Raw genomic sequence first — 22,338 nt, forward strand, 5'->3', positions numbered from 1 at the left:
TACAGACAAGAAGAACAATAATTAAAAATGACTCAATTTCTTTATTTCAAACAGAATTTCTCATTGTATTAAAGTTTAAAATTGTTTAGTAGTGCTAAATTTAAAATTATGTAAAAAAATGTATTAGTTCAGAGAGCCTACTACAGCGAATACATGGGAGATGAAAATCCATGGAGGGTTGTAGCGTAAGAACCACAGGAAAGTTCTTTGGCATATTATTATTTTGTTATAACTATTATGTAGTTAGATATGAATTACATATAATATAAAATTAAGTTGTAATATTGACATGATTTTAAAAGAGCAACTATGGAGTTTCTTACCGGTTCTTTTCCATAGATACTGCTTTCCGAATCGGTGGTAAATGTTAAAAATATGTAATGACGATTCGAAAGTGCTTCTAAAAGAAGTCTAATTGAATAAATAAATGTTTAAGTTTAAATTTTACTCTCAACGCGCTTAAAGAAGTTTCACTTTCATTCTACTGAACCGATTACAATAAAATTTAGCATATTGAGGGTTACTTGGATTAACACATAGGATAGGTTTTATCCCGGAAATCCCACGGGAACGGGAACTATGCGGGTTTTTCTTTGAAAACGCGGGCGAAACCGCGGGCAGAAAACTAGTAAACTGATATATTATAGGTATTAGCGACATACCTAGTCTGTGTACCTAGTAGTTAACAGTAATATAATTATCTACCTACAGTCATATCATATTATAGCATCATGTCTATTCGTTTAAGTTTTTCTTTTGAATGTAACTTAATTTGTTAATTTATTATGTGTCATCAGATTAAAAAAAATTATAAGACTTGATCCAAAACAAATACAAATCATTTCTAAAGTTTTTATGTATCCCCCTCCAAAATCGTAGGCGTCAAAAATGGTATCTACTATTCAATCAAATTACGTTACCTATAAATATGTTACATTACTTCCTGCTCTAAATTGAAAATTAAAGAAGTTGTAATTTTTTTAGGGTTCCGAACCTAAAAAAAAACAGAACCCTTATAGGACCACTTTGTTATCCGTCTGTCTGTCAACACCATTTTTCTCAGGAACGCGTGAAGATATCAAGCTTAAATTTATATCGAATACTCAAGTCTACGGTCCCTTGATGCTGCGAAAAAAGCCGTTTATGCTGCAAATTATCGCAAATTTCGACATTCGCAAGAGAATCAAAATCTTTATTGTAAGTACCTCTTACCTCCCGTGAACACAGTCTTGAAATTTGGTTATTTAACGTAGACAGAGAAACTCTGTCTACGTTAATTAAGCAATGTCTTATGGCACAGATAAAGGAAAAATTGCAAAATCATACATTTTACAGTTACAATACTAATAATGCAAATACTTACATAAAAATAATTTAAAGTAGGTTTGTTCGGAGCCCTCGGTGCGCGAGAAGACTCGCACTTGGCCGGTTTTATTTTTATTTTGTATGATTGCAAGGTGCAAGTTGCCGCCAAGAAGCTGGGAATTCTCTCCAAAGTGGCGCAATTCTTCACACCGGAACAGCTCCTAAACCTTTATAAAGCTCAAGTTCGGTCGGGTGTGGAGTATTGTTCTCACCTTTGGGCTGGTGCAGCAAAATACCAACTTAGCGCCTTGGACTCGATTGAAAAACGAGCGATAAGGCTTATCGGGAATGAGGCCCTCACCACCTCGAAATTACACAGCTTGGAACATCGTCGAAAAGTAGCTAGTTTGGCAGTCTTCTACAGGATCTATCATGGTGAATGTGCTGAAGAATTGCACAACCTGATACCTGCTTCTCCTTTTTACCACCGGTCGAGTCGACGCGGTGCTGGTCTCCACCCCTATGTCATCGACATTCCACCTATATGCACTAAGCGTTACGCTTCTTCCTTTCTCGTGCGTACCAGTAGGGAATGGAACAATCTTCCGGCCTGCGTGTTTCCTGATAATTACAATCTGGACTTATTCAAAAGAAAAGTGAATATGCATCTATTAGGTCAGCATGCTCCATCCTAGACCAAGCTTTCCATCAGGCGAAGCGATGGTCAAATGCTTGCCTAATCTCTAATAAAAAAAAAAATAAAAAACAAATTGATAAGTTTAAGGAAAACAATATCCTTAAACTTTTCAAATCATAAATAAAAGAATGAACAAGTAAAGATTTATAGTGTCGGACTCGCGCGAGGACTTATGCTGAATTATCCTTTAAGCAATTTTTCCTTAATTTCTGTGCTATAAGATGTTGCTTTTTACCAAATTTCAAGACTGTGTTCACGGGAAGTAAGTACCCGAGACCTAGAAATTTATTAAAATTTACAGCTTAAGCGGCTGTATCCTTTAATTGAGTTGGTTTTTTAACCCCGTTCAAGTAACCATAGACTTGAGAATTCAATAAAAATTTCAGCTTGATATCTCCACGCGTTCCTGAGATAAAAGGGCCTTGGCAGACAGACAGACAGACACAGATTGTAGTTTACAAACACTCAGAATTTTTATAATTTAAGAAATATAGGTATTTTAATACAAAATGCATATAAAAAAAATAATAAAAAATAAAAATCATTTATTGAACCAAAATACATTACACAAAAAAAGGCCCCCAGACTCCTAATATAGCTTTCGCTGTGTTTCAGGAGCCTGTGCCTTCCCGATACACTATAATATAGGTACAACGTTCAATAGCAATACAAAAAAAAATCTATTTAAAACAATGTAATTCTATTAATCAATTTGAAAATACAATATATAATAAATTTTTAAAACAATTATTAGATTAGTTAAATTAGTAATATTTCATTAAAATAAAAATGTTAAATCTGTATGTAGGTATATTATGTGTGTGTGTGTGTGTGAGAGAGTGTGTGGAAGGTGTGTGGGTAGGAATGTGAGTGTTTGTGGATATAATGCTAGAGTGCAATAAATAAATAATAAGATTAATGTAATAAATAAAATCATGTCTTTAATAAATTCCAATGATGTGTGTGTGTGTGTGTGTGAGAGTGTGTGGAAGGTGTGTGGGTAGGAATGTGAGTGTTTGTGGATATAATGCTAGAGTGCAATAAATAAATAATAAGATTAATGTAATAAATAAAATCATGTCTTTAATAAATTCCAATGTCGTTAATCATCGTATATAAACTTAGATCATTAAGTAATGGATAACACTCGCAGGCGTTTTTCCTTTTGCCGAGGTATAAGATTATTCGAATCGAAAAATCTTATGCTTTCATAAAAACTACTTGCGTAATCGATTACAAACACTCTGCGTACCTATTCGTAAAACGTCGAAAGGACGTCTGCGAGTGCTCCGCTAAAAATGCCGTTTTGCACTGTCAAGTCTTGCAGAAGCAATTCAAACATGTCGAATATTAAAAAAGATGGAATAACCTTTCATTTGTGTATATTTTTTTATTTTTTTAACGTACATTTCTAATTAAATGCAATTTCTAATAATCGTCGATGTATCGTTTAGCGATATGATCAAGACAAATAATCGAGTCAATTTAAAACGCGATAATGAACCGCATTCCTTACAAGACTATCTTTTAAAGAAATACAAATTTAATCTTTATATTCTAAGTTATAAAGTTGAATTTAGAACGCGATATTGAACCGCACTCCCCACGAGACAACTTCGAATGAAATACAAATTTAACCTTTATGAACTTAGGGATAGAGTTGAATTTAAAAACTCGTCGCTTAAAAGGTCGTAAATTTTTACGACTTTCGTGACACAAATTATTTTTGTGAATGTGTGATTGTGTTTCAATAGTGTGAGTTACCCTCCCCGCACCAAAATCAGCAGAAAGTTTAGTTAGAACATTTGCCAGCGTACTCCATCCATTACTTAATGATCTAAGTATATAAATAAATGGATTTGTTTATATAAGAATATTAATGATATACTTTTATGATTTTCTAATTCAAATGCAGAAAATGAAATAAGTAGTTTTGTAAAAAAAAACTAAAAAAGGCTTTAGGTTCAATTGAATCTCATTCGATATACATTTTTAAGTGGGTAATTCTAGAAAAAAAAACGAACCCGCTTCTTTCTCCTTTCCGACGCGGACTGGCAAGTAAATAAAACAAATAAATATGATAACATTCACTTTATTGATAGTCAAAATACGACGATGACACGCGCTTTCAATATTCACAAAATGAGAACAACAAATCTAACAACGATCACATTCCAGCGATTTTTAGAACATCGTACTTTCGATTACAAATAAATATAGAAAATCTTAGGAAACATTAAACAATAATATTCACTTAACGATAGGTCTGCTACGCATTAGGACTTATATACAATGTGTCATACAGGAGAGCGCTAAGACGCCCATATTGCACTCGACTTGTCCCCGGCACGGGCCACAGGCTGACTGGGGAAGTCCATCTATTATTTGAAGTTCTTTAAAAACAAATTAACGTTATATTTCTTTATATACTAGAAAAATGAGATTTTCATTTCGCGTCTGAACACGAGCTTCGTTTCTACACGTTAGACACAACCGCTTCTTATGAATGACGTCTCTTCCGAAAGGACCGATGGCATCCCGATACCCGACATAACTCATTCACACTCTCTTCAACGACTTCACGCTCAGAAAACAGATTCAAACCGAATGTAAATACATGTTATTCACGTAAATATTCGGAATAAATTAAATACACGTGTTACATTCCAACACGGGAACTGAACGGCCGCTAACAGCTAGTTATGAGTAGACGGAACTTTGAGTAAGAAGTGACACAAACTAACAATGACTAAATCTCGCTCGGCCGGGACCCGCGGCTTCGTATCCTACATTATAATAATAATTTGTTTGAACATTCTACTCACTAGCACTCCATCACATCACACACGAGCGCGTCGCCCGAACCGGGGCTGTGTGTCGCTCGCTCGTGTCATATTTAGTTTTCATCGTAATCATAAATAAAACAAACAGTCACTACTCAAGGCGGGAAACGCGGCCGCACTCCGCAGACATGTTTCCTTACATTCAGTTAGTTTTGTATTGTCAGGTTTCGACTACACACATCTCTCGAGTTTTCGAAACTAATAATCTGATCCGCGTCGGATAGAATTTTTTAATTAACTAAGCTAACGCTCGCCTTCAACTAGGTGTGTGCTTTTAAAAATAACGACGACAGAACGTTTTATTTCCACACCAATAATATCACTTAACATATTATTGCATAAAATACTATATAGTAAGATGAGAACGTCTCGTCCCGGCGCTCAATACTGTTGGCTCGTTGGGGAATGTGTCGCTCGGATCCTTCACGCGCAGCTCACGCCCAGATCTGGAAGTGGAACATCTCCGGTTAGAGTCCAGAGCGATATTAGCGCACCAGTCGCGCCAAAGCCGTCTCATGTGAAACAGAATTTTACATTTCATAAAATATAATAATAATGGACTTATCTGACATAATACCATGAATAAAAATATCCCTGTAACTCATATACTTAATTTTTTCTCAGTCCAAATGGGATTCGTCGATCGAGTTTACGACTATAATCAATACTTAAATGTTCTACGAGACGCTGGACGGGTGCGCCAGGCGGTGCTCGTGCGGGCCAGCACGCGGCGAGCTGTGCGGCCAGCACGCGGCGAGCTGTGCGGCCAGCACGCGGCGAGCTGTGCGGCCAGCACGCGGCGAGCTGTGCGGCCAGCACGCGGCGAGCTGTGCGGCCAGCACGCGGCGAGCTGTGCGGCCAGCACGCGGCGAGCTGTGCGGCCAGCACGCGGCTCGTGTGTACGCACCCGCAGCGTGGCGTCCCAGGAGGCGGTGGCGAGCGCGGTGCCGTCGGGCGCGAGGCGCAGGTGCGCCAGGCGGTGCTCGTGCGCGGCCAGCACGGCGCAGCGAGCGGCCCGCAGCGCGTCCCAGGCGCAGGCCGTGTAGTCCCCGTAGCCCGCGAACACGAGGCGGCCGCTGAGCGACCACTCCACGCAGTTGGCGCCGAACAGCAGGCTGGGCTTGCCGTAGCGGGCCACCTCGCGGTCGGCGCGCAGGTCGAACAGGCGGCAGTACGAGTCGTCGGACGCGCTGGCCACGGCGTCGCCGGCCGGGTGGAAGCGCACGCTGTTCACGTCCGACTGGTGCGTGTCGAAGGCCTGCACGGCGTGGCCCGAGCGCATGTCCCACACCAGCACGGCGCGGTCGCAGCCGCCCGACACGAACGTGTCGCCCATCTCGCTCGGCGCCAGGTCCAGCGACATCACGTCCGCCGAGTGGCCCTGTCGACACAAGTGTTGCATGTACATACCACACCGTAATATTCCTTTGTTTATTAGCAAGGAAACAGTATTGCAGCATATTCTGCTATTATATTTTAACACTACACAAAGTTAATAAAATGACAAAAAATGAATGTCAATTCTGATCTGCCAAATGAACCAAATAATTGTAATGATTTAGAAAGAGTATTGAAGATATAATATGTGATTGCATTAAATATATTTTCAAGCACTATTATTTCAATGACACAAAATTTTATGATCTATATCTTTGAAAGCAAACAATAGCAACCTGAAAGCTCTGCAACAGCTGCCCCGACTCGATGTCCCAGAGTGCGCAGGTGCCGTCGCCGCTGCCGGTGAGCATCTGGCGGTCGGTGTTGGGGAACAGGCAGCAGGACATGTAGGAGGTGTGCGTGGCCACCGTGCGCTTGCGCCCCGCCGGCTCCTCCTCGCCGCCCCCCGCGCCCCCGCCCAGCGGGAACACCGTCACCTTGTTATCCAAACCACTGGAACATGCACATTCAATATCTCTTCAATTTACATACATTATATTTTTGATAAATTTATAATTCAAAAAATTAAAAGTAACGAGAGCAATAGCACAACTGAAAAATAATGATCATATTAATATCATTTTTTAAAACCAATACTCTTTGTTGTAGTTTTATCAATATTATTTGATAACCGTAAATTGAAGGTGTAAGTAAATACTGTTGTTATTTTTATTTGATGTATGTATGTGGATCTTACCCAGCTGCTACCATGTTGCCGGAGGGAGCGTAGGCACAGGCCATCACCCACGTGCTGGGCATGCTGATGGTCAGCTCTTTGGTGGTGGTGAACGCATCCCAGATTATCAGCTTACCATCCTGGAGACATTATGTACTGTTTGTTTACTGCTATGTAACTAACTGTTTGTATTGAAATTAAATACAATTAAAACAAAACATCATTTAATGATAAATGACAAATTCAATTAAATTTTATACTCAATATTACTCTCTATTTACACGAAAATTTTAGTAACCTGAGAGGAGGAGACGATGTGTCTCTTGTCTGGAGACCAGTCACAGCACAGAACCTTCGCCTGGTGCCCCTTCAGGATGCGACGAACTTTCAAGTTGTTAATGCTAATGGGCTCCAGACGCTCAGCCACACTAGACACTATCAGAAAAAGATAATGCAATGTTTATAAACGGCATACACACAGTATTTCAAAAGTTATCCAATTTGTATATTACATATTGCAAAGTTAAGTCTTGGAAATAAGATAAATAGGAGAGAAATCGTACATGTGACATCGTTTAACTTCTGTCGCTCTTCTTCCAATTTCTGTTTGAGAGCCTCTGCTTCTCGAAGAAGAGATGCGAGTGTCTCTTCAGGGCTCGATGTTACCGCTGTGTCAGCCGCCATCGCGACGTTTTTATTTTACAACCACATTTTATCTAACACAAGCACTTAATCACCCCCGCTAATTTCCACGCTTACGTTCTATATATTAATAAAATACTATTTACGACATTGTTTTAAAACCTTCCTAGTCACAACACTTCCACAACACTTCTAAAATAAATTGCTAGTTCCCAAAAAATCAATAATCGATAAAAGCTTGACAGCTGTCATTTGCTTTCTTCATACATTTGGCAACAAGTCTTTTGGCTCGATTCATGAACGATTATTCAATGTTGCCAAAACCTTGAATGAAAACATCAACAAACAGCACTAGACTCTAGAGCGCATTATGCGGCATAATGCTTAACGTTGAATGTTCCAACTATAGCAACGCTTCGCACAATCGAGCACGCTTAAAAGTAATGCGCGTGAATTGATGCGTGCAATCGATTTATCGTTAGTAATAATTATTAATATTGTTGGAAAAAAAATTAAAGCTTTCGTTTCATTGCTATTATACTAGTAGACATACGGCATACGCCAACATCATTGCACTAAAAAACAGCGTAATTAATACATACCTACTTACTAACGCATTATCACCAATACAGTTGTTCTCTCTTTCACTCTCACGCACGAGACATAATACATGTCTCACTCATGTACTTCGTAATAACAACTGCCGATTAAAATATAAAAAAAAGAACGTCCAGCCACGACGCTGAATGGTGCGTGACTAAGTGAAACTCGGGCACTTAGCTGAGTTTTTTCTTGCCAAAATAGAGAGCGGGTAACGTATCTAGCTTTTTATATCATAGTTTCATTGTAGTTTTTTCGAAATTTGAATGTAAATAATCAAAGGTGTTAAAAAAATAAATATAAGTATGGATGAAGATACAAACATTGAAAAAAATGTTAATGAAATAATCAAAATCCAAATTACTTAAAATAACCGTAAATATTTTTCAACCAATTATTATGTACAGTGCGACACAAAAGAGATGAAAATAAATGAGGGCGCCACCGTCGCTCATATAGCAACACTGATACTGCGACGCAAGCGATCTTGATACTATAGAATAAAAATCCAAAAATCTATATATATAATCTAAAATAAATACCGCGATTTAAACCGTTATAATTGTTTCATTGTAGCAATAGTGTAAATTTAAGACAAAAATACATTAGTATTTTAATTGACCTACCTAGGTCAAATTTTACTTAAATGTATTTGGAATTAGTTATTTTATAAAAATCGGTCAAGTGCTTAGACTGCAGAGGCGCACATAGAATCAAACATACAAACAAACAAGCATACATGCAGCTCAAACACATTACCCTCTTTCTGGGTCCGTCGGGTAGAAAAAAACAAGGCGATTTGAAAACCACATATTTTTATTTTTTTTGTAGATAAATTTTGTACATTAATATAATTCATCAAAATCTAAATATTCTACTCCTTCAAAGGACTGATCATCACTCTGTTTCGAAGTACTGGCAAGAGGGTACGGGGCATCTTCAGTATCTGTAAATATGATACAGTAAATATGATTTTTTTTCTTATGGTTTGATTGATTAATAGATAGATAGCTGTATGAAAACAGTTATCACTATACTATGTAGTAAAATCTAAACTAGGTACTTTATTTGAGGCTGGTTGGATTGGATATAACTTCTTGACTCAAATTGTGCTGGTCGCACTATAAAAACTAGTTTTTGTTTACATACAAATAACCTCAAATTAAATTGCGAAAACGAAATAATCGCCATACATACATACATTAAACACTCGTCACTAATGGAATATTCTATTTTACGTAGTATTGAGCAAAAATAAATGGAATCTCACCGGTATATTCTGCTGTACGTTTGTAAACGTTTTCCAAATCAGTCAATAAATTTCCAGCTTGAAATTCGGACAAACACCGAATAAAAACTTTATACACCACGTCACGGACACCGCTACGTTTAACCTTTTTCATGATGTCTCCTTTTTTATTTAAATTTCTTGTTCTAAATAACAATTTTATCTCAATAATTCTCCACTTCACGAAAAAAACAACAAATTTTTATTCAACTTGACAGCTACATTGCCAATTCAGGGTTGCCAGGTAATGAAAAACGAATTAGTTCCAAAATAATTAATTTCATCTCTTTTATGTCGTACTATATACCACTTTATTTTATTTATTTTTTTTTTTTATACATGATAGGCAGGCGTTTGACCACTATCCCGCCCTCGGATCCCGCCTGATGTAAAGCGGTGATGTGATCTATGAAGGAGCACGTACATGTATACGTCATTTACACATTAATGAGGTTATTGCTAACTCATGAATATTAAAGTGAAACTTTTATCACATCGTCTCAAACTTTTTGGTCTGTGTAGCGCATGTCGCGTGACGGTCGGCTGCCGAGTAGGTATAAAGCAGTGTTCGGAACCGTACGATAATTATTATCGTACAAATACGATAATTTTGTGCCTAAGTTTCACTTTTACCGTGGTTTCATAAAACCACACAATATTTTTCAACCAATTATTATGTATACCACTTTATTTACACATTAATGAGGTTATTGCTAATTCTATGAATATTTTTTTTTTCAACACTGAACTTAGCGCAACCTGCTGGTGCGTTTCATGTTCCTCAGCATAATTCGGCATTGTGCGGCACTGAGTCGCATTATGCTTTGTAAATTTGTAATTGGAAAACGGGGAAAGTTGCTCGTGCGCGCTAGCTCTTAGGCCATGCGCAGACGACAGACTATCCGTGACGCACTTTTTAGTCTGTGAAAATAGAACCTATGAAATTATATGCAGTAACGCACACGACGCGCAAAAAGTCCGGCGCACAAAAAATCCGTGTAATTCGGGCAGACCGCACTGCGCCGCTCCGCACAAAAGTGTGTGAAAAGAATTGAACGTTTGCTTCAACGCGCGCTAACGCAGACGGCGCACACTTTACACGATTTCCATAGCGTCTACGTCCCTACAGCTCTGCCGACAAAATGATCGAAGATGTGCGTTGTGTGCGTTGAGTCTGTGAAAAATCCGCGACCGACTTTTTGCGCGCCATGCAGACTTTTTGTGCGCCGCAGACTCGATCGCACAAAAAGTGTGCCGTCTGTGCAGGGCCTTATACTCTGTATTTGGAAAACAGCCAAGGCAACGTGAACGGTGAAGGCAACTTTCATTTAGTTGTCATTGTCACGTGTGATGTGTCTCGTCTATTTAAATTTGAAATAGGCAGTTATTTTTGGATTTCAGTTTTATTTAAATATTTATTATATAATATTTATATTTTATAAAATAAAATAATAGTTAAGATAAATTGGAATAATTTAAATATGGGTAATCCTCTACATATAGAAGTTGTACAAAGAAAGCAGAGCCATGCTAACAAAGATTACATCAAAGACTTGGTTCATTCCTTTTTAGCAAATTTTGCATCCCTCACACCTGGTGCAATAATGACTGAAAGTGACATAGAAGATACCGTAGATTTAAAGGACCACGTTCAGTCAATTACCATCTGTGATGTAGAACACGATACTGAAGTGTTAATGACGGATTGCGACGTTGTGTATCATGTGTATACTTTAGATTCGTTTGGCTCAGAAACAGATACTATGATGGATACAGCTTCAGGTGAGGAAATCGCTGCAGCAGATGTGTGGGCTCTCCCGGCTGAAGAGTTCCACGGACTGTGGGAAAATCTTGTATATGATTCGAAATTAAAGGAAGACACGCTTCGCTTTGTTGAGACTGCTTTTGAGTTTTCCGATCGAGGCGTAGATGCGAACGTCATCGGCTGGAACCGAGTAGTCCTCCTACATGGGCCACCGGGAACAGGAAAAACTAGTCTTTGCCGGGCACTCGCACAAAAGCTTGCTATTCGCTTGGGAGATCGATTCCCTCGCGCTCGTCTTCTGGAAATTAATGCTCACGGTCTATTCTCTAAATGGTTTTCAGAAAGTGGAAAATTAGTCGCTAAACTATTCGATCGCATTAGAGAAATAGTCGAAGACAGACGGCTTCTCGCATGTGTGCTTGTAGATGAGGTGGAGTCCCTCGCGCATGCGAGACGAGCCGCGCTGGCCGGTCTGGAGCCATCTGATTCGATTCGTGCCGTAAACGCGATCCTTACCCAATTGGACAGACTTAAACGACACCCAAATGCACTTGTTCTGACTACATCAAATGTGACGGGAGCAATTGATGTAGCTTTCGTAGACAGGGCAGATATTAAGCGCTTGGTGGGACCACCGTCTGAACGCGCGGCCTATGTAATCCTCCGCGGTTGCTGCAATGAGCTAATGGCGCGTAGGATTGTTGCTCCTAAAGAACCTTTATTTGCGTTGCGTGTGTTGGAAGCAGCTAGTTTCGTAGACACAGAAGTCTCTCGCGCATCGCTGCGATTGCGAGAGGTGGCGAGTGCTGCAGCAGCTGCTAACATATCTGCCCGGGCGCTGCGAAGGTTGCCCTTCCTGGCACGCGCTCTACATGCAAGGGGAGACGTAGATCTATTGGGATTTATTGATGCCCTACAAGCCGCCCTCAGACAGTACCTTAGTGATATTCGTGATTTGAATGATGATCATTTACCAAGACCTACCCTGACTGAAGATTAAAACTATGTATACTAATATAATATAAATGATGGAGTATATGGACAATTGTAATTAGTGTATGTAAGGACAAAACAGTGATATTTTTCTGAATATTTTTCAACTTATTTATTTATTAAATAAATTGTTGTTTACTATCAAGTGTTTTATTACATAACCAAAAGCTGTGAATTAAATATCATCCTCCATTGTTACCACTCCAGGGATACATAAATTTTCCACAAAATCGCCAATAGATGGATCATTCGATCGTATCAGAGTAAAGAATAAAATATAAATTAATAAAATAAACTTAAAATTCATAAAAGATTTATTTATTTAAATTTTACATATTGAGATACCAAAAGTACAAATGAATATTAATACATATAAAAAAGTGATCTGGTATTAATGTAAGATTACATGGCATTCAGATAAAAACTAAAGTAAAAAGACACCAGTTATAAAGTACATCACTTTATTGTCAAAAGTTTACAATTAGAACTTAACACTAGGAACATGAGGGGAGGCGCGCGGTCAGCGGCCGATGATCCACAGCATGTTGAGGCCGGCGGGCCCGAGGTGCGTGCGCGCGAGCGCGGGCGGGCGGCGGCGCGCGGCGGCGGCCAGCAGGCACAGCAGCGCCAGCAGCAGGTTGCTGCGCCCGCGCGGCAGCTGCAGGCGCTGCTCGCCCGCCTGCAGCGCGTAGTGCGGCGGCGCGCGCGACTGCCGCACGATGGCGAGCCGCCCGCCCCCACCGCCCTCCAGCGACAGGTACTCCGAGCTGAAAGAGCGCCCGCCCACCGCGCCGTTCATGCCGCCGCTCGTCTGACGACCGAACGAACCATTACATACTTACATCATAGCTACCGGCCATACCAGCCTAGCGATTAAATAGTCTCAAGTTTAACAAAAACGTGTTTACTATCAATTCACAAAAATATCTTTAAAAAGAGGTGATATTTTTATTATTATTGGTTCACAACTTGAAATAAACACAAAGACATACACATTACACATAGACACATTAATTTCATATGTGATACATAAATCATAATACATTAACGGTGTAATATGCATGCAGACAAAATACATGCATATCTCTATATGATATGAGAATATTAAGAAAGTTTGATGAAAGATTGATGTTAAAAAATAATAATTGTTGTTAAATGTAGGTCATACCTGTATATCCAAGTATGTGGCCACTAGGTGCAGAACAAGCTCCGCGTCAGTGGGCTTGGACTCGTCCCAGTCGGCGCCACCGCCGTTCCACTTGTACGCACTCATGCAGCCGCCCGTAGCCAACTCTAAACAACAATATTTATATAATGTTATTCTTAATAGTACATTATTATACATATTATAAGAAATAACACGGGAGGCCGGGTTAAATATTAGTTTGAACTTTGAATGTAATAAGAATGTACTGCGATTCTACACAGCGACCTAATTGATGTAGGTAGTTGATAACAAAACGCAGCAAGTCAACGACTATTAGCAAAGTGAAGGTAGTTGGGTCGAACGTCGTATAAACAACGTCCGAGCCCGTAGGCACTATTCGTACGAATGCGCCACGAATCAAAGGAACGCTGCAATTTATAGTATTCGACAGTTAAACATGTTCGGACAGGAAACGGTGACAAATATTCATCCACAAAAATATTAAATCAAAAGTTACGTCTAACAATATTATATTATAACATGTTATCTGACTGGTGAAAGCAAAAAGGAATAAGGGGTTAATCTTAATCTTATCTTAATACTACATATTATAAAGGCGAAAGTTTGTAAGTATGGATGTATGGATGTTTGTTACTCTTTCACGTAAAAACTACTGAACCGATTACAATGAAATTTAGCACACATATAGAGGGTAACTTGGATTAACACATAGGATATAGGTTTTATCCCGGAAATCCCACGGGAACGGGAACTATGCGGGTTTTCCTTTGAAAACGCGGGCGAAGCCGCGGGCGGAAATCTATTAAATAATAACCTTATTCGTAATTACAATATTGGATGTTTTTCTATATAACTAAGAATTTGAAGTCAGTTAAGTTTACAAGAGTATACTGCAGCAGTCGAGTATTAGCCATTACCCCTGATGCGTCGCACGAGGTAGCGCTGGTCGGGGAAGGGCTCGAGGAAGGGCAGCAGCGCGGCCAGCGCGGGCACGTCGCGGGCCAGCGCGCGCAGGCGCTCGGGCGGCACGCGGCCGGCGCCCCCGCCCGCGCCCTCGCGCCCCGCGCCCCCGCCCGCGCCCAGCGCCGCGTCCACGCGCTGCAGCTCGCGCACCAGCCGCTCCAGGATCGTCACGTGGATCCACTGACACACACATCGCACATGTTAAATCAACACTTGCAAGACAATCAATAATCATTCAGAATTCAATACATAAATAATACAATCGTTATACCAATCGTAAATTGAGGTTGAACTGTGTGAGACGCTGCGGGTCCAGATCGAGTTGCCACCACACTTGTGGAGATCCCTCCGGTGATCCCTCTTCTGATTTCATACTATTTGCTGCAAATTTTTTGACATAATTGTAATAGAATTTTTTGATTACATAATTAAGTTGTTTTTATGCCCGCGGCTTCACCCGTTATGCGTAGTTTTAAAGATTTAAGGATACATATGGACTGAGAAATCCACTTTTTATATACTATGTCGTATAATTAGTCAAAAATGCAGATGTTAGTGTTAAGTTAGTGCAATGTATAGCACGTGGTACATACCGGTGTCGACGCTGGCGAGCTGGTAGTGCGGCGGCGCGCCCCACGCCCCCCCCGCACTCACCGCCCCGCCCGCCTCCACCAGGCTGCGCTCGTCGTACTGCCTGCGAGCAATATACATGACAATTTCAATTAGTAATTATCTCACACTCAATACAGAAATTACTAGTGTAGTTCATATGAAATAAATTGAAGTAATCTTTTGTATCACTTCAAGTCATTTTTTTTTAATAGTGATTGGTATAGCACATAATATTGAGAAAATTCGGAAATTCATAAATACAAATGCATAAGTAGTTAATTTTTGCATCCCAATGTTCTCACTTGAGATATTCCGTTAGAGAATGCCTGTCAGCGATGAAATAGTCTCGACCTCTTTCAGTGAACGATGATGAATGTGGTGGGGTGACTTGCGGCGACGGCGGCGTGTGTGGGGAATGGGGAGAATTTGGGGAATGTGGGGAATGCGGGGAGTGTGGGGAATGGGTAGAATGTGGGGAATGCGGGGAGGGGGGTGAAGGGGAAGGCGGGCGCCAGGAGCGAGGCGACAGAGACAGCTCCGCGTCCGACACCGACCACGCGCTGTCTTCTGTGGCACTCTGTGGCACCTGCGCGGGCCCGTTGTCTGCCAGGATGAATGATGAGTCTGAAATCACATGTGCAGTTTGATCTAACTTGAAAGATAGAATGGGTTACATCCGAGCTTATAGTCGCAAAAATATTTTATTGACAGTTATTATATTTTGACAGTCACATATGCCTTTGACCATAACTAAATTTATTGAATAAAGAAATGCCAGTATACCTAGATCAGCGTCGGCCAGGCCGAGCAGGCGCTGCTGCGCGCGCGAGAGCGGCAGCGCGGCGGCGCGGCGCGGCAGCAGCTGCAGCGCGTGCTGCAGCAGGTTGGCGGCCAGCACGCCCGCGCACACCAGCTCCACATAGTGGAACACCGACGTGTAGCCCGGGCACTTACATGATCTAAAGCCATGAGGAATTTATTAGAAAGCCTCAATTATAATATTATGTAGAAGTAGAATTTGTCCGATTGGGAATCCACATCACTAAAACTCTGACTTATTTATGAAGTTCTTTGAGCCCTTGTTTGAGCCTAATTGAGTATTTGAATTAAATTTTTTTTTGTGATAAATGGAAAGATTATATATTAGTTTTATAACAAAACTGTTTTTATTTTTATTTTTTTGCAATAATTCAAAAGTTATTTCAAAATAAAAATTAGTCTTTGAATCCAGTACCGAAGACACGCCGACAACTCCCGAAGCGTCACCCGAGCGCGTGTGACGTCATAATGTTAGTTTTCACTCATTGCAGTTGATAGAAAAATAAATATAGTTTGAAAAACTAAACAGGATAATAAGATAAATTCATGAAATTATTGTATTGTTACCGGGTTTTTATAAGTATACAAAATTTATATTAAATCCGTCGGTTTATAGTGGGTCTAAATCGAATTGAAAGGAGAATTGGTTACATACAAACATATGTTTTAAGCTAATCCTGGCGATCCTTATCAGGATAAATTTATGATATTATTGTATTGTCATCGGACCTTGATAAGTGTTCAAAATTTGAACAAAATCCGTCGGTTTTAAGTGGGTCAAAATCGAGTCGAAACATCGATAGGAGTCGGTTACATACAAACATACAGGTGAAGCTAATAAAAGCGTGTTAATAATAAATAAAGTGTTTTGATCTATTTAATTTTGTTGTCATTATTAAATTACATATTAATTATATTAATTGTTAATTATATTATTTAAATTTATATTAAAAATGGTGAACCTCATAAGTTATCGTTTTGTACCATTATGTACGAATATACAAAGGCAACTCCTGACAAAAATCGGTGATCATAAATATATCAACATCAAGAATATTATTCGTAACTAACTAATTCGGAACCAACTAACAAATCGTATTTTAGCAATAAACTTTCAATATTATTGTCTAGTCACGTGTAATAGCCGTAAACGCTATGTACTGCAGTTAATACATAGCTATAACATTATGACGTCACAACTGTGGTGACCAGTCATGGCGCGTTTGTAGTCACGTGATTCTAACTTAAATTTCATCAATTTTTAATTGCTTATAATTAACGGAAAAAATTGTTTTTGAAGTTATTTGCATTAAATATCAATATTATTAATAATAAAGTTTCAAAATATAATTTGGAAAATCCAAAAGTTCACGCCTCATAATTTTTTTTTAATAAATATTTATTAATTATTATTTTTGTTTATTTAATAACAATTAAACCACATCGAATCAGACCCTGAAAAATGAAAGGGTTCTATTCCTGAGCATACTCAAGCGTAAGAGAAAAAAAAAGACTCGATTAGTAAAGTATTTCGGTCGCTATCGTGTTAACAAGAAAAAGGATCCGCACATACAGACACACGGACGTCCAAGACAGAACTTTTTTAAACTGTTTTTTAACTAGTTTAAATAACAAAAATGACATCAAAAATATCATGAACGTTAAAAATAGTGTTTTTTCTTAATATGTGTGTGTATGTATTATCTTACAAGTGCAATGTATGATACATAAAGACATTTTAAGTTTGAAAAATCAGATGTTTTGCGCGAAGTGACAGTAGTACCCACCTCAACGCTTCGCTTATGAGGCGTGCAATACATAAAAAAAATCAATAATTTTTTTTTATTCAAATACTCAATTATTCTTGATAATAGTCTAGACTTTCTTATGTTTATAATCAAGCATAGATTTAGATTAGTTGACACTGAACATTTATTATCTTTATAAAAACGTTGTTAGATCTTGTGGAGGATGGAAAGGGATATCATCCAAATGCCACTTTTTGTCTCAAGCATGATGGAGACAGATCCTTCTGTTTTGACATAGAGTGGTTTGCAAATAAGGCTGCAGTATATAATTTGTTAAGTTAAAGACTAGACAGATAGTCGCCAACAGAAAGCTGAAGATATAGAAAAAGTCATTCCTTTTATGATATTAATATATTCATTGATTAATTAATAATTATTAATAATTCATTCATTAATTAGCAAGGACACAAAATTGATGAACACCGTCCGCTCATAGTCTGATCCCTTGTTTACAACACTGACTGAACAAAAACAGGCAGTGAAAATAAATACATAAACATGACCCATTCTTTATATTATAAAGATGGGTTAAAGTTAAATTAATACTTAGAATACCCCCTGTATGGGGGAGGTTTTGGGGTAAATTATAAGATTGAGATTTGAGATAAATTATTACTAATTCACCATAATGAGATGAGATGATGTAGCTCCGCCCGGTACGGACCAATGTAATGGGATAAAATATAAGATAGGAGATTCAAGATTGAGATTTAGATATATTTATTTTTTCTTCATTATATTGGGATTAGATGAGATTGGGAACATGTATTGTCTGTACGATTAGGTAATCGTACACCCCCAAGTATACAAAATACAATAAATCGAACGGTAGTAATAGTAATATGGTTATACTTACAAATCGTACGTAAATATCACCAAGAAAGTGGCATTTACACAAATCCATTTAAAAGACTTGACCCGCTTTTTGTTCGCATAATTTAAGTCTATTGTGCGTTGAAGTAAAGGTGAACTGTTATTGAGAGACCTGAAAAAAATATAACTTTAGTACCAGGACAAATATCAGAAACAGAAAATATAAAACTTTGTTTACTATACGTTGGATTATACTTACATGATGAAAATCTATAACAAGGGATCTAAATAAATGAAGAATTTATCGAGTATTAAAGCTCTTCTATAGACATCTAATATGCAAGGCAAATCATCATCACTTTTCAACAAATTATCATCTAAATAACGAAATTAAAAAACACAGTTTCAAACATTATTAAAACCGCACGCCGCGCGCAAGCCGCAATGGCAAATGACAATTGACATATATCCATTGTCATATGTCAAAGTCTATCTCAGTCAAAGTCCACAGACTGCTCAAATTTCAAGTGGTACGAAGTGACGAAGTGTAAACACCATAGAATAAACAATTGAACATAGCACTAAACAAGCCTGTGAAATGTGTGTGTGAAACAAGCACTAAACTGTAATTTATATAGTCTTTATTATAATATACTGTACTCTTAGATCATTAATGATCTAAGACTGTACTGAATAAAGACTGAATATGATATTTTGTGACGAGTACGATTTCGTGGGGGAGGAAAGGTGTTGCATACCCTTCCGACCTGTGCTTCCGACAGAGTGCCGTATATTTGAATATCTAAGACATTTTCGTATGTTTTATAAACAGATTTTGTTGAAATAAAACTTAATAGTATCTCACAGAAGGGTATGGCATACAATGGTCTAAACTTTTAATTTCCATCAAAGGTAACTTATAAAAACATGACCCATAGATCCTAAGTAATTAATACTAATAATCTATACTGATATTATAAAGCTGAAGCGTTTGTTTGTTGGAACGCGTTAATCTCAGGAACTACTGAATACTGGTCTGATTTGAAAAATTATTTCGGTGTTAAATAGCCCATATATCGAGGAAGGCTATAGGATCATCACGCTAAGACCAACAGGAGCGGAGCAATGCGGGCGAAACCGCGGAACACAGCTAGTATATATTAATATAAATGCGAAAGCTTGTGAGGATGGATGTATGTGTATGTATGTTTGTTACTCTCTCACGCAAATACTATTGAACCTATTACAATTAAATTTAGCACCGATATAGAGGGTAACTTGGATCAACACATAGGATTTTTTATCACGGAAATCCAACGGGAACTAGTATTAAATAAAAGACATAGGATATTTCATCAACATTTTATTCAGTTAACATAAACACAACACATTTAAATATTGCCATTTGATACAAAAACACTTCTGAGGGCACTGTAGTAGGTACCCGCATATAATTAACAATCCCATTGTAATATAACTAGGTACCGGCACCAAACTTATGTCAAATAAATTTTATACTAAAATTTAAAGAGTGGTTTAAATAATTATAGACTATTAATTAAAATTGAATAGAGCTTTTTTTTACAGAAATTCAAGTAAATATAGGTGATAATTAAATCATAAATTTAGTTAATAAAAAAATGAAATTTGTGATTAATATTAGTGATTCTATTGTGGTTTTATAGAGAAAGAGAACAACTAGTTATCGATATTTTATTTAGTTTATTTTGTGCCTGGTATATATTTACGAATATAATTACCTTATTAATTATAAAGCAAAACATTAATTCATTTTGTGCAAGACTGAAGCTTCATTGTAAAAGCATGTATTATTTTAAATTGTCAATCTTTTTCGTATAATAGAATAATTTCATTGGTATAACTAATTGCAAATACAATTTAATCTTATTTATAAAATATCATCAAGCATCAATCGTCTACATTCATAGGCCCCTAACTTTGCACATTTGTTTATCGAGCAACCATATTATTTCTATTTTTTTTCTCACACCTTTAAATTACCTATGTCAGTAGGTACTGACTTTTGAAAGGTCTTAATAAACTAATCATAAACAATAAACTCCAAACCAAACAGTAAACGGACGGCTACGATCAACTATCGCTACATTACAACTAATTGATGATAATTATGATAAACCATCATGTCTTGTATTTGGCAACTTTAACAATGACGCTTTACCGAAGGGTCGCGTTATTACATGGTGTTATTCATTTCATTTAGTTTTTAATTGCTTTTACTTTAAAATTACAGTTTTTAGAATATTGTGTATTTTACAACAGTGAGCAGTAAAACTTTTGCCATTGAATTACGATATATCAGCCAGAGACAAACATTACAATAATATATTAGAATACATGTTGATCAGCGTCATTGCCAGATTTCACTAAAAGCTCTACATAACAATAGTCACAACTTTGTTACATAACTATACTATAAATTAAATTGATATGCTTTAATAATTGAATAGATTACAATTTGCTTTTTTATAGCTATAGGCTTTCCTAATGTCAATTTAAATTATTGAAAAGTCATTGTTAATATTGAAATGTTACTAGATTTTTGCTAAAAACTTTAAAAACTTTAGGGAGCCCTCTTCACAATGGGTAGTGTTGGGCGAGTAGAGGCAATCCCGATACTAATCAGAGGCAATGGCAATTGGGCCAACGCTGTTCATTGTGAAGAGGGACCATTAAACAAATAAACACAAGCATGCTCTTGAGTCGCACTACAACTTATTTAAGGTGCACAGCCCAAATCTAGATTCTAGTACATTGGGAATTGTGTACACAATGTTGTTAAATACAAATTAGGGAATGTTAAATACTCTTTGGACAGGATTCATTAATTCTTTGATTATTGTTATTAGCAATATAATAATTAAAGCACAATATTAAATATTATTTCAATGAACACCTTATTTAGTGTATACCTTGACACATATAAGCGTATAAATTAAATATTTATACTAAATAATTATTGCAAAAGATCTACTTAAGTAGGTATTTTATTAAATGTTTGTATTGCTTACATTGCTGCCAAACTAAAAGCAAAATAATTGAAAACAAATTTCAATTCAAAATAATAAAAAAGTGGTTTGCTCTGTCATTGTAGACTGCGTATTTAGAAATACTTATGCAATGATGTCGCAACATTGCTCGCTAAATGACTCAATCATAACTGTGATCTCCATAATAGTCCCTGTCCTATATTGTTAAGCTTGTCCTCTTACGTAGTCCCGTGTGACGCGGTGGGGGGTTGGGGGGGGGGAGGTCTAGCAGCGTCAGACAGAGAGCAGGTGCAGGTGCACGGCCCAGCCCGTGGGCGCGGTCCAGGCGGGCAGCGCGGCGTGCTGCGGCCCGGGTGGGGGGGGAGGTCTAGCAGCGTCAGACGGAGAGCAGGTGCAGGTGCACGGCCCAGCCCGTGGGCGCGGTCCAGGCGGGCAGCGCGGCCAGCAGCGCGGCGTGCTGGGGCCCACGCTGCCGCTCGCCGAACATGCTGTGCCCCGCCACCGACATGTGCACCCACTGCGTGTCGTTGGCGGCGAGCGGCCGCTGCCATGGAAAATATGCGTGTCAATATAAGTCAATTGTTTATGTCGAAGATAATTTCATTTATTGCAAGTTTTCATTTATTCATTTATTATAAATAAAATAATAAATAAACTCATTATTATAAATAAATAAATTAGTTTTATGGATTATAAGTATTTGCATGAGCCATTCTGCGCACGCGCGGCCTGTGGATAGAGAGCATAGCGTACGGGATATGGGTGGAAATAGGTGGGTGGTTTACTTTAATCAGTCGTAAAAATTAAAGGAAAATTTACGCCATAAGTCGGGAAAATTTCGATAATACAGGAAAATTTATATAAACAAGGAAAATTTGTA

The 22,338-nt window shown here is 38.1% G+C and overlaps 4 protein-coding genes and 1 long non-coding RNA gene across 5 annotated transcripts in view; 1 reads left to right on the plus strand and 4 right to left on the minus strand.

Annotated features, from left to right (window-relative positions):
* Positions 1-4,078: 4,078 nt before the first annotated feature.
* Gbeta5 (guanine nucleotide-binding protein subunit beta-5) lies at positions 4,079-7,856 on the minus strand. The gene is made up of 6 exons (XM_090110863.1): positions 7,522-7,856; positions 7,257-7,393; positions 6,980-7,098; positions 6,519-6,735; positions 5,753-6,226; positions 4,079-5,291 (listed from the first exon to the last, which is right to left on the minus strand). Exons 1-6 carry the CDS (start codon positions 7,640-7,642, stop codon positions 5,280-5,282), a joined length of 1,080 nt encoding a protein of 359 aa, XP_089966989.1. The 5' UTR covers positions 7,643-7,856; the 3' UTR covers positions 4,079-5,279.
* Positions 7,857-8,598: 742 nt separating this feature from the next.
* On the minus strand, positions 8,599-9,754 carry LOC149901496 (uncharacterized). Its single transcript, XR_016457631.1, has 2 exons — positions 9,471-9,754; positions 8,599-9,146 (listed from the first exon to the last, which is right to left on the minus strand). It is a non-coding gene; the product is annotated as an uncharacterized LOC149901496 (long non-coding RNA).
* A 1,080-nt stretch (positions 9,755-10,834) lies between these two features.
* Positions 10,835-12,379, plus strand: pch2 (pachytene checkpoint 2 protein). Its single transcript, XM_090110941.1, has one exon. The coding sequence runs from the start codon at positions 10,970-10,972 to the stop codon at positions 12,251-12,253; it is 1,284 nt and encodes a 427-aa protein (XP_089967067.1). The 5' UTR covers positions 10,835-10,969; the 3' UTR covers positions 12,254-12,379.
* A 158-nt stretch (positions 12,380-12,537) lies between these two features.
* On the minus strand, positions 12,538-18,869 carry LOC149901498 (transmembrane protein 209). Its single transcript, XM_090110822.1, has 9 exons — positions 18,689-18,869; positions 18,473-18,601; positions 15,773-15,948; positions 15,292-15,613; positions 14,971-15,071; positions 14,649-14,758; positions 14,332-14,557; positions 13,415-13,539; positions 12,538-13,057 (listed from the first exon to the last, which is right to left on the minus strand). Coding segments are annotated over exons 1-9 (1,482 nt in total). The 5' UTR covers positions 18,691-18,869; the 3' UTR covers positions 12,538-12,766.
* A 1,646-nt stretch (positions 18,870-20,515) lies between these two features.
* LOC149901499 (endoplasmic reticulum metallopeptidase 1-like) overlaps positions 20,516-22,338 on the minus strand; it is a 29,432-nt gene continuing 27,609 nt past the window's right edge. Inside the window, exon 16 of the mRNA XM_090111335.1 lies at positions 20,516-22,002. Coding sequence (XP_089967461.1) covers positions 21,835-22,002 — 168 coding nt within the window. The 3' untranslated portion in view covers positions 20,516-21,834. The remainder of the gene's footprint in view (positions 22,003-22,338) is intronic.

This window comes from Colias eurytheme, chromosome 16 (genome assembly GCF_061535395.1).
Source record: "Colias eurytheme isolate Ceu_HAF_F1 chromosome 16, ilColEury1 Martin Lab GWU primary, whole genome shotgun sequence".
Lineage (NCBI taxonomy): Eukaryota > Metazoa > Arthropoda > Insecta > Lepidoptera > Pieridae > Colias > Colias eurytheme.

What these genes read in the sequence shown, in the direction of transcription:
- Gbeta5 (XM_090110863.1), bottom strand. Translation starts at nt 7,642, where the DNA reads ATGGCGGCTGACACAGCGGTAACATCGAGCCCTGAAGAGACACTCGCA. An exon ending in GAAGTTAAACGATGTCACAT is followed by an intron (nt 7,394 to 7,521) that starts GTACGATTTCTC and finishes TTTTTCTGATAG; the next exon opens with TGTCTAGTGTGGCTGAGCGT. An exon ending in AGCTGTTGCAGAGCTTTCAG is followed by an intron (nt 6,227 to 6,518) that starts GTTGCTATTGTT and finishes TTGTGTCGACAG; the next exon opens with GGCCACTCGGCGGACGTGAT.
- pch2 (XM_090110941.1), top strand. Translation starts at nt 10,970, where the DNA reads ATGGGTAATCCTCTACATATAGAAGTTGTACAAAGAAAGCAGAGCCAT.
- LOC149901498 (XM_090110822.1), bottom strand. An exon ending in CCTGGCCGACGCTGATCTAG is followed by an intron (nt 15,614 to 15,772) that starts GTATACTGGCAT and finishes ATGTGATTTCAG; the next exon opens with ACTCATCATTCATCCTGGCA. An exon ending in TCTCTAACGGAATATCTCAA is followed by an intron (nt 15,072 to 15,291) that starts GTGAGAACATTG and finishes TATTGCTCGCAG; the next exon opens with GCAGTACGACGAGCGCAGCC.